This window comes from Chamaea fasciata, unplaced genomic scaffold, assembly GCF_029207755.1.
Source record: "Chamaea fasciata isolate MVZ Bird 193981 ecotype frontalis unplaced genomic scaffold, bChaFas1.0.hap1 SCAF_8, whole genome shotgun sequence".
Taxonomy (NCBI): Eukaryota; Metazoa; Chordata; class Aves; order Passeriformes; family Sylviidae; genus Chamaea; species Chamaea fasciata.
The window spans coordinates 5,623,527-5,635,895 of NW_027094093.1; the positions used below are offsets into that span (position 1 = coordinate 5,623,527).

At 41.6% G+C, this 12,369-nt stretch overlaps 1 protein-coding gene across 14 annotated transcripts in view; it reads right to left on the minus strand.

Moving 5' to 3' along the window:
* Window positions 1-12,369, minus strand: part of MAP2 (microtubule associated protein 2) — a 243,804-nt gene that overhangs the window by 20,997 nt on the left and 210,438 nt on the right. For 3 of the 14 annotated variants that reach the window (XM_066189465.1, XM_066189464.1, XM_066189463.1), the window contains 5 exons: window positions 12,048-12,254; window positions 11,514-11,648; window positions 7,311-7,372; window positions 3,248-3,421; window positions 1,698-1,851 (listed from right to left, as the gene is read on the minus strand). In XM_066189465.1, the coding sequence (XP_066045562.1) occupies window positions 1,698-1,851; window positions 3,248-3,421; window positions 7,311-7,372; window positions 11,514-11,648; window positions 12,048-12,254 (732 nt within the window). The remainder of the gene's footprint in view (window positions 1-1,697; window positions 1,852-3,247; window positions 3,422-7,310; window positions 7,373-11,513; window positions 11,649-12,047; window positions 12,255-12,369) is intronic. The other 11 variants (XM_066189472.1, XM_066189470.1, XM_066189469.1 and 8 more) reach the window with 6 other exon arrangements.

Here is a 12,369-nt window from a genome sequence, read left to right on the forward strand (position 1 = left end):
CTGAAGTGAAAAGCTGTGAGTGCCTGGCTGGTGCTGTTTCTCATACCAGTGCTGGTAAACTGCAGGTGAACCCCAGGGGGGCATTCAACTGGTGCACAAGCTATAGCTCTGTTGTGTGGATGGGTCGATGTCCTGACATTCAATTGCTGTTTTTCATTAGTGCTGTGAAAGAAAGCCATTACCAGAGGCAACCTTGAAAAAAAGTTACATTCTACTTACATTTGCATGCAAGTAAAAAAAAAAACAAACCCAACTACATCGTTTTGTAGCAGCTCCATTCAGTGTTTATGGCATTGCCAATCCTTTTCACTGGGCACAAGGATCAGCTTAGTTGCGTTTTCTGCAGCCAGCTCTGCTCCTAACTCTCAAACATAAATAAACAGAAGCTGAGCTATCTCCAAAGTAAAATTTTGCTGAGAATACTTATGGAGAGAAAGATTAAAGTAACTCTCAAAACCTGGGAACCCCAATGCCGAATGGGTGCATGTATGTTTTCACTCTTCAAATGCTCAGAAATTATAAATCCAATGGGCCTCTCAAAAGCATCCAGTGAAACTAAACCAATTCTTATTTAAAGTATTTGCTAATCATTCTGTTTATGCAATGATGGTGGCCCAAACCCAATGCACTCCTGTCCCTGGGGCTCAGGAGACACTCTTTGCTCTACACGATTCATTAGGCAGACTGAACATACTCCACTCACCTCCCATTTCCCTGAACAGGTTTCTTTTTTTCCAAACCAACCCTAAAGCTTCTCACTAAACCATCTGAGACAGAAAGGGAATTCTTTTTTTTCCCACCTCCTTGCAAGTCTGGTATATTTTTCATTCCTCAGCCCTTCACCACGCTGCCAAATGTTTAACAGCCTCTCACTCCTGGTCAGGAGAATGGGCTGACTACTGCGGCAGCTGGAGCTCACTCGGCTTTCAAAGGGTCTCTGTTTTACCTTTGGAGCATCCCTTATGAATTTCAAAGGACTTTTTTTGCAGAATTTAATCATCTACTTCCCTTAAGCTGTCTTAAGAAGGGCTGAGATTGATTTCTAAAGAGAGAAGACAGAGGAACTCCTATTGGAAAGCAGGAAGCCACATGTGGGTTCTAAGGCCTGGCTAAAAGTTCTGGGGTTATTTAGTAAACTGTCTTTGTCCTGTAATTTATTTTGGCTTGTGATTTGAAAACTTTGGTCCTCATAAAAGGAACTCAGCTGGGTCACTGTCTTAACTGCCCCCAGTGAGTCACTCTGCTAGTTAACATCTCAATTCTCAGCAGAGATTTTACCCTAGGAGTAGAGCACAGGGAGATGATTACTGGGAAACAGCAAATTAATGGCTGTAACTATCAGGTTCACTTCTCCAAGATCCATCAGGGTATTTCAGGTTGTTTACTTCAGTTTTGACTCATTATTTCTTGCTGCTATTCGTAAATGCTCTGTGTTGAATACCTCACCCAGCTCTGAGCTCCCTGCAAAGGCATTTTCTAATATCAGCAATTAGTCTGGGCAGCAGATGCCTCCAGTCCCTACTTTCAGGCACTTGGCACATGAACAAAACCAGTTTGTGGGCTCTGATTTCCAACAGCACACCCCAGACCCACTCTGTCTCAAACATGATGCTGTGCAGTGTGACAAATCTGAAGAGGATGGAGACAACCACAGAAGTAGGAGAAGGTTAATATGCCAAAAAAAAGAGACAACATACGGGTAGTCCGTCGTACTGAAGAGGAGAGAGAGGCTGTGAGGGAGAGGGAATTCTCCTCTCTGTCCCGCTCTCCCGAGACACCTCGTCGAGGAGGAAGGATTGAGGAAGGCCTTGGTAGAGATGAGCGCTTCTCGGGGCTCTTGCTCACTCCATCCTAATGGCAGCACAACAACAAAGGAAGGGTTAGTTTTCAAAGCTCACTCTTTGGGCTGTGAGTTCCTGTATCTATACACAGAGGGGGAAACCTGAGGCTGTGGGCCCAGTTTTCTCCTCACACAGGGACCTGAGGGGATCAGTCACCCTCCATGCTCTGCTTTAGCTCCCTGGTGCTTCTTTACTGCATCAAAACATCTTCTGATGACTATCCCGAGACATACAAGGATATTCTTGGAACTAAATATGGATGGATCCCACAGCTGGCTCTTAATAAGGAAAAAGGTGGGGTTTTTAAGTGCAAGTTGAAAGTAAAAGAACTCTCTAGAGCTCAAGTATGAAATTCCTGTGTGAATTTACCTGCAAAGTAACTGCACTACTGGTGTCCAGGATACCCCATACACTAGATTGGTAGGTGTTCTGTGATTTTTGCATATTCAAACACTAACTTGTAAATTCCTTATGAAGACAAAATTTTACAGGTTTTGTTAGTTTTTTCTATTTTTTTTCCTAAGTGTGGGATTATAAATCCTGTTGTTTTAATTCCTTCTGTAATAAAATGTTTACTTTTTGAAATCAGTGCATACCTTCTCTCTACCAGGGTGAAGTAAACCCCTCTTTACCATTAAGGCAATGGACACGTATGCTAGAATATTTCTGAGCTTATGGGATGTGCAGCCAAAGACAGACCAGCATAAAGACAAATGATGATGGTCCTGATCAGTAAAAGACACACCAAGTATGGCATTAAACAAAAAATGTAAGTCAATGGCAAAACCAATTTTTAAATGGGTATAGTTAACTCACCATAATGATTTGAAACACAAGTGAAATGCAAACACAGAGAGGCTGGAATGGACTGCCAAACATCTTGTTAAATTTATACAGCAACTTCTTCACAAAGACCTATGCATTGACTAAATTTGGTTCCTTGAGCATTTGGATTCTGCCCTATTCTATCACCTACTGCCAGTAGTTAGAATTTTACCCTCCTATGCTGGACACTGAATTTGATTTTGAAGAATATTAGCAGGTCAAAAATGAGCTTTTTTTAAAACTTGGATGGCAAATTAGTCCTGGTGTTCTTTACCACCTACCCACTTGCAAACGGCTGTAACTTCTTGGCAGTTAATGAAGTAGCATCCACACGATAAACAGAAAGAGGATCTGTCTCTCTAGTTACAACTTATTTCACTTACGTTTCCTCTGGAGTATCTCCGTTTTTATCCATTTTGTAGCAGAGATCTTGTAGCCTGCTAATCAGTTTTCCTGACACTGGATGTAAGTAATCCCACAGGAGCTTTGCAGAGAATTACTCAAATTCAGTGGGTAGATAATATGTTTCATGGAGTTCACCTGTGCATCTCTAACTCTCTTTACCAACTCTGCTACCTTACCTTAGCATCTGATTTTGAGTCTCTTGGGCCTGCAGAGGAGGGCCGAACAATATAACTGTCTGTATCGAGAAATGTGGCCCTTTGAGTGGGTAATGAGCAAGCTGAGCTGGGTCTTGGAGGAAGCAATGACTTTGCTCTAGACTTTGAGGCAGGAATCTTTGACAAAGAGGCAGTCTAGTCATGAGAAAACAAACAAAACACAACATGAAGCTGGACAAAAGGAAAATACATGCAACATGGACCAAAAAAAAAAAAAAAAAAAGCCAAGCTATGAATTAATACTTTTCCTGTGTCTGGTAATGGTCTATGCAGATCTGACAATCATGGAAGTTTCAGTTTTGTATTGTTTGACTGAAACTACCTAGGTCTGGACAGAGTAACTGATTCTAGGAATCTGCCTTTTTCTGCAGATGCTATTTTGGTCTTGTGTTATTAGGGAAAAAATGGTGCCAGGTGTAGCATTTAACTGGTACAACTGCTGGTAGGCTGCATCACAAACAAGTGCAAAGCTACAGGAGCACCAAGAGATCTCAGCCCTTTAAAGTTGAAGTATATCCCTTCAGGCTAAAATCAAGAATAAAACAGTGGGAATCTCAGAAGCAAAAGTTACACCGGTATTCCCACCACAGCAGGAGGACAAGACAGTATTCCTTCTTTTGCCACTGTGTACAGACAAAATCCTTAACACACCCTGGATACTGCTCTGTGCATTTGGTGTCACTCCACAGAAATTCATAAATTTATACCAGCAGTATGGAGTCCTGGGATGAGGAAAGCCATATATATATGGTTGAAAGGCTGACAGGGTATGTTATTGTGAACTTGTTTGATACCAAAATGTGACAATTTTGTATCGCAAGAACAATTTAACATCAACAGGCCAGACAGGAAATCTTTGTTGATACTTAGGAGCACCCTACTGCTTTACAAAAAGGAATCTCCTTGAAGCAGAACAGAACAACTTGTTTAAGAAGCATTTTTTTTTTCCATAGGTATAACTGATATTACAAAGAGCAATTGCAAAGGGGTTACCTTGGTAGTCCTGATCCTCTCTGTAGTCAGACTAGCATGAAATTACACATAGGAACAATCCCAGTGGGCCTGTCATTCTGGGATTTGTACTGAATTTTAGCATTGAATTTGGCATTTGATCTCAATCCATCCCCTACGTGTTCCAAATTTTCAGGAAAGGTACATGAGTTGCTTTTAATTTGTCCCATTAGAAAATGAGGAAAGAATGGGCTGTCCAGCTCTGACAGGCCTCTGGCTTGGGCTATATACTCAGCCTGTGGAAAACTGAGGCTGGTGTGCTGAATGTCATCCATGACATCACCCAAATGATTAGGAGTTGCAGAACTGTGTAACAAGCAATTCCAGTGCTACAGTACAGCTGAGAGGAGTGCTATTGTATGTCATCCTCCAGACCAAGTAGCAAGACAAGAAATTAGGATGGATGTGCTTTACTAGCAAGAACATATTCCCATAATGAGTTTTGTAATGTCTTTATGCCTCTTTCTTTTTCAATACTTATGTTACTGTCTGAGAACAAACAGAAGAAAACCAATGAATAATTATTTTACACAGAAACTACAGAATATGTGTTTCTGTCAAATCAAAGGCTTTTCCAGACTTTGACCAGTTCATCACAGTTCAGTTTACGGGCCTCCTCCATTTGTGAAACTTTGGATCCTGTTTAGAAATCCATGAAGGTATTTATTGATGCTGAAACTCTTTGGAAGCAGGGGATCTATGTTGGGTGGCCCTAAGAAGGAGACATTCTGCAAGCACCTTTCACCTGGCTTTCTGAACTGGACATAGAACTAAGCACACATTGTTTGAGGCCCAAATCTTCATTCTGTGCTTTTCACCATTTTCAACTGGCATGCATGAAATTACCCCTATAATGAGACTGAAAAACTCTTACAGACTAAGGTTCTAGTCACAGTGCAAAGACTTTTCACTCATATTGCTCAGTGTCCCCTGTGAATACATGACTGTAATGTGGATGCTGAAGATGGACAACACTGAGATCTGTCAATGGAACAGATGGGGAAAAGGCATGACCTTGAGGTACTGCACAGCTCTGGTTATCACAGTCTGGAGTCCCTCAGTGTTATTCAGGTAACAAGGCACTTTTTTAGCATTAGTAATAGCAACAGAATCTGCCCAAAGCTGGTTGAGCAAGCAAAGAAACCATGTCCCAATCCCTGCAGGGAAACTCAGTCTCTGTTAGCAATACATTATCTCTGACCTCTGTTTTAAATTTATGTTGCTGGAAGGGTCAGCTGTCCAGAGGACAAAGATCTATGTAACTCTCACTGAAACTCAGGGACTGCTGAAGTGAGGATGCAGAATCCTCATTTTATTTCAAGCAATTTGAATTGAAAATGTATTTCCTAACACATGGCACAGGTTTTCATCACCTCACTGTGAATGGCAGGTACACAGCAGCTTCCAGCAGATGGAACTGTTTAGCTTTTCCTGAATTTGTCCTGTGTAAACTGCAGTCTGAACATGAGTAACAAAACTGACCAGGCTCGAGGATCTAACATTACCAGTGGAGAGGAAAAGGCTGCACTTGAAGGACATAAAAGCTGAAAACCACGAAGAAACAAAACAACAAAAATAGCGAGAGATCTTTAAAAAAGCAGAGGCAAAGGCAAGGCGCAGAATAGAAAATGTCCAAGAGGAGTGTGGCAATCAGAGAGGCAAGGCAACAGGGAGAGAAAGTAAGCAGGGGACAGCTTTCTGAACTAGAGTGCTACAACATAAGGGGCAGGAATAGGGAAGGTATAAAGAAATCATTTCACAGAATGACTTTGCAGTGCTTGTACTAGAGCACTCCATAAACACTGAAAATGGGCAAGGATTGGCTTCTCTTGTGCAAGTGTTGATGGTCTGTCAAGAAAAGACAGTAATAAAAGATGCTCAGACTCAGCCCAGAAACCTGCACAGATCTTACTCACTGTACTTGTAAAGAAGCTCTAATAGTTTCCCAGCTATGAGCTGGAGTGAGTCAGACCTGAAAAACCATGGTTCCTCCAAAGCTTCCAACTGGTTATGCTGCTCTCAGCACTGCCAGTCTCTTGTGATTCATAAACAATGCTCTGCACTGCATGTGACATAGCTCTTTTGCTCTCTAAAGAATTGAGAGTCTGTTTTAACAAATGGAAGAAATCACCCATGGAATATACTGGGAAATATATAAGGAAATTTAGATAAATCCTAGAGAAATTCTTATTTGTTCATATCAGGGGATGATCCTGCTCAGGGCCAGGAGTTGGATTTGATGATCCTGATGGGTCCCCTTCCAACTCAACATATCCTGTGATAACAATGACCAAGTGTTGTGCTGCAGATGTGAATTAGCATGTGTCACTGTCATGGAAAAAATAATTGCACGGGGGAGAGTGAGAGGAGATTGGTTTCCTGGGGATTTTGGAGGGATGGGACAGAAACAGTACAGGGTCAGCAAGGAGTGAGGGACTCTTTCCTTAAGAGACACAGGAAGCAGAAACGGCTGTAGAGCAGCTGAAGGCAAGGCAAGGCAAGGCTGTAATCTGACAGTTATAACACAGACAGTGGCCCAGGATGTGGCCAGACTGAAAGCTCTGAATAACATTTAAATTCTACTGGCCAGTGACTTCTACACAGGCACGGCCCCTGCAGAACACTGGAAATATCCAGCAGTCCTGGGGGAGGGCTTCTGCCTACACAGCAGTCCAGCAGGGTGGCAGTGCAAGCTGGGTGCTGCAGGAAGGGCCAAGATCTGCAGCTTTTCCCACAGAATGGCCTGGCTCAAAATGCTGACCAGACTTCAAGTCCTGAAGTTTGGAGTCTGTGTGCCCTCCACGGATCTGCAAACTGTCACAATCTACCATTTGAGACTAGACTTCAAAGGTTATTCAGGAAAGGTGGTTTTAATTATCCTTTCAAATGAATAATGAATATGGCAAACAAATTTTCAATGGAACACACAATTACTTACTGAATTAACACAAAAAGATGTGAAGTAAGGGCAAAAGGAGATTATAAAGATGAACAATAAGATGGTTTTACTCACTGAGAGTTTTTCCTTTGCTTGTTTAAATACAGCAGGAGCCTGGTTTGTTTCACCACCTGCTGCTGAGAAATCCAAAGAAAGACTTGATAGTTAAAGACAGTAACAATAAGCATTTCCATTTAGTACACTTGTTAGATCAATTAAATGCCTTGAAACTACTGTGCAAAGCAAGTACTTTGTGAATTATCCTCAGTGAACTGTATGCAGACATTTACTTGCCTTAAAAATTTTCTGTATTCACCTTGCTTGAGGTAAACTGGTATTCTATGTGTTTTGAACAAAATGAAATTTTGTATTCATGTTCCTAAAAGTCTATAAACTAAAAGAAAAATGTTCCAGAAATAGCTGACAAATATAAGAGTTTCTGGTCAATCCGCTGACAACTTAGCATCTTGATTTTCAAGACTGTCCTCTAAATATCAGGCTCCTTTAAATCATCCACAAATTAAAATTTTAAGAGAGGCCTCTATAGTCACCGTTTTCAAAATATTAGCCAACATTCATAATGGAAAGAGAGAGATTCACTGTTGAATTATCATCTTAGTTGTGTCAACAAGGTCAGTGTGTCATGGTCAACTAAGCTCTCAAGAATTTAGAAATTCAAGGTTTATCTGCGATGTCAAGAATATTAATTCAGTATTTCATTTATATGATACAACATGGTTCGAGGTAAGATCTTTCTCTTGGACTTTGAATCCACCCACAGTGGTTTTTGAGTGGGGAAGCTTTTTGGAAAGCAAGTTATTAGCTTCACCCCAACACTGCTGCTTAGGAAGTCATGTGCCACTTAACAACTAGACATGAAATCTTCTGGCACCTGTGCCAGGATGCCCTTGGTAAAAGCAGAAGCAGGACAGCAATCACAGATGACAACCTTCTACTGGAAACCCAATTGTTTTCCAACTCAAAAACCAACCCTAGTTCCTCATACAGGAAAGGTCAGGTTAATTTTTCCCTTTTCTAATGCAGCTTCCAGGTGTGAGGTTATCCCTGGTTTTCTGTCACACTACCCACTCTAGTCCAAGGTGTAGGAGAGAGAACTTGTGAGGAGGAAAGGAATATGCAAGTTCTTGCTTCAGTCCTTCTGAATTTTTAAGAGAGCTAAGTACAGCAGAGCCTTCCTATGTCACACTTTACCACAGCTTTACTGCTGGTTTGGGTCTGGTTCCCATCTCTTCTAGATAACCACAAACAGCTTCCTTCCTCCTTCCCTTGGCATTCAACCCTAAGCAGTCACCACTGCGAGGTGGAAAAAATGTTGTGTCACTTGGGCCAATGTTCCTGGTAACAACCACAACTTCTGCACTTGAACACAGGATTCCTACAGGCCCTGCTGTTAGCTTAAATACATTACAAACACGTTTCAGCTCAGAGGCTGAGCCCAGAATTGAAAACAAGAAACAGAAGCATATCATGGCCAGGTCACTGTCCTGGCCTTGCCTCCAAAAACACTCCTCTGAGCATCTCACAGCCACCAACAAAACACAGGCCAGGCTGGGGGTTTCACTCATGGAGCTACACTAGTCAAGGCAAAGACTTCCCAACTCTCTTGTCAGGGTTGGCCATGCAATGTCTTTTTCAAAAAGGACAAGTCTCTCAAAAAACAGTCCCTGCCTCATGGATATGGTGCTGTAAGTTGCTGGTATTTGCCAGTGCTTACCAGTGACGTGGGAAGTTTTTTTCAGTTATTGAGGGGCATTATGGGAAAGATGTACTTTTTTGGGCCACTGTACAAAATATAAAAGCAAATATTAACTTCTTTTGGTAGATATCTGTATCTTATGACTGGACATGTTTCATTTTGAAGCCATGATAAATGCAGTGTGGAGATTCTAACTGACTGCAACACATTCAAAGCTCTGTAGACTACACTGTCAAAAACTTTTGTGGGGCTTCATTACCCGGGCATCACTACAGCTGACAAGACCACTCTAAACAGGATGTGCTGACAGTCAAAACTGGCTTCAAGAAATGGTGCTATATTTCACATAAAACGAAAATGGGAGAGAGACATTGTCCCTCTAGATTCCAGATCCTGGAGAGACCTGGATGACACATTCAAGGTCAGGGATATGTAAGATAACATCTGACCACCTGCACTCTTAGAATACAACACAGCATTGCAGTCTTCCTCGTGGACTCCCCCCAGGTCCCACCAGGAAGTATAAAAATGGAAGGCAGAAGACAATAAGGCATACTGTAATTTTTCCAGCAACAATGAGTGTGCTGGAACATTCTAAGAAATATTTTTGATTACTTTCTGGCATGGTTCCAGCTCCTCTGCTTTAGAGCTCAAAGTTCAAGCCACATTTCTGAAAGTTTTATGATGAATCTGGGTCCATCATTTTGGTTGCTCTCCACCTCAGAACTTAAAGGAGGACTTAAGCCAGGGAGGTAGTTTTTGAATTATATTTCTCACTTTGACTAAAACATCTGCTTCACTGTGTACTGCAGTGAGAGAGAAAAACCTCTGAGATTTGCTGAGGCAGCACATGTTTCAGGCACAGGGCAGATTTCCTTATCCAAGTCCACTGGTAGGACTCAGTTCTCTTTGGGATCCTACAGGTCAGAACAGTTCAGAGGAGACAGTGGAAGAGTACCTGAGGGCATGACAGCACTGACCACACAGCTGCAGAAGTGTAGATGAAGTTGAGAACATTACAAAGCCAATGCCTTCTCCCCACCGATGTCCACACTTACTGAACCACCCTGGGGCTTTTGAAAGAACGTGTGAATCATGAGTTGTAACTTCTGAGCTATCAAGCTGTGCTTCAGCAAGCAGCAAGAGATAGCAAGGAGAAATGTTTTAACTCCTTTTTAAAATTCCTCCCCTCTTGGGTAGTTCTGGTCCAGAGTGCAAGTCAGGGGAGCCCAGAGACTACAAACTGAGGAGGAATCATCAGTGCAACACAGCGGGGACTGAACCAGCCTTTCCTTTCCCGGTTCCATTTCTCCTGAGAGGGAGAAGTTAAAGGATGAGATTCTGTCACAGGAGCAAGGTGATGGGATCGTTAGCTCTGGCGCCTAGTGGAACTCAGCCAGGATACAATCTGCACTCTATACAGCAGAGGCACCACACTCAACCTGCTCTCATGTCACCATCCTCTAACTGCATTTGCACTGGCCACACCTCCCTGCTGGGGCTGGTCTACATCTACAACAGGAGTGACTGGCGCAAAACTGCAGGGGAATGACTGCCCAGGGACGCTTCTATTGCTTTGCTTAACCATATGATGGCTAATGAACCTTCCTGTTGACTTCTAAACTGTGAGAAGATGCACTTCTGCATTGCTGTGCATCATTCAGCTCTTCTTAGCCCTAGTTCCAAACAACCACACCACAGCATGTGGCCATGTGACAGGACAGAAAACCTGGCCTCTTTTAGCAAACTTTTTAAGATCACAATGAAAAGTCAAGATGTTCATCCTTCCAGTTTGAACTCACAGGAACCATGAATAATATGTGAAAATGCTGGAAGAGTTATTTTGTTCCTCTACATAATGATACACCTATGAAGTCGTAACAGGAATCATTTCTTTCTTCCTTTCATCTTCCTCTACCAAATATTAAGATTTTTGCTTGGAATGCATTTCGCAGTGTGAGCCCAGATTTCTTCTCTCTCAGCTCCATGCTGCATGTGGCTCGATTCTCCCTGTGGATTTTGACTGTACAGCATAAAGATCAGTGACAGATTGGGAATTGTCAATGCAGGTAACATCAGTAAACAAAATATAAGTCTGAAACACTTCTTATTATGCATGAGAGTAAAAAAGCAGAATAATGGAAATGCATACCATGGTTTAAGTTGCCAACATTTTCCCACCAGAAAAAAAAAGGCATAATTAAAAAAACAAAAAAACACCAAAAAAACAAAAAAAAACCAACAAAAACCAACCAAAAAAAGATGAGTAGAGATTCCTAGAACACCACAGTCTAAGCATGATACCAAGTTACAACCACAGCACTTGGAGGCCCAAGCAATGACAAGCATACGTGATCGTGGCCTCCATCAAACAAACAAACAAATACCGGGAAAGAAAGAATAAAAGAAAAATGGTACAAAACACTGAAAAAGCAACACTATGTGAAGATTGATATTCTTGGAGAAAAAAAAAATAGAGAAGCTGATAGAGCTATGAGATTTACAAAAGAAAATATCTATGTTTGCCAGCCACATTGCATAACTGAACAGAATGCAGTCACCTGTCTGCTTCCGTTTAACACAGGAGAGATGAGTTGGTCTAGTATATTTGATAGCAGGTTTTAAAATTATTTTCCTGGAGGGAGAGTGGGCCTGAACTTCAGTTTTTTTAGCAAGTTCAGCTTTCTTATACACTGCTATGGACAAAAAGAACACAAAAACATAGAATCAGAAAAAAACCCAGCAAACCATTTCATATGATCAATACATCAAGTGTCAGGCCCACTGCTCCACAACTCCAACCCAAAGCATTGCTTCTTCTGAGGGGAACAAATCCTGTGCTGGAAGAGGGGCAGCACTGGTGCATTGGCTCAGATGCATTGCCCAGTGATCAATGAGGATTGTCTACAATGAAATAGGACCAGTGGAGCAGTGAGCCTTGGACGTAGCTTCTCACATAGTTGTACAATATCTCATTAAAAAACACTACCGTTAATAATGTCATGGTGCACAGAATCTACAACACAGTAACCAGATAGTACTGTAAAACAGTAAGAAAATAATAAAAAAAAATGTAATAGGAGTGTGAAATGAACCTTTTTTCCTTCTCACTTCATCTCTGGAGAGTGTGCTAGGTTCCTTTTTAGCTATTTTCCTTTCAGGAGTAGAAATCCTGCCTCTCCCAGTTTTAAAAGGTTTCTCTTTTTTATGCTTATCAAGAGATGATCTTCGCAATTCTCTCTCTGCTTTCTCCTCTTTAGGAACAGTCTCTAACTGTTCAGTCATGATGCTCCTATCATCATCTGTAGGATCAGAGCAAATTACAACAACAAACAAAAGATTAGTAACAAATGTTAAAGATACTTCAGAGGAGCAGGGAAAAAATAGTTGAAGACAAAGCAGACAATTAATTTTTAA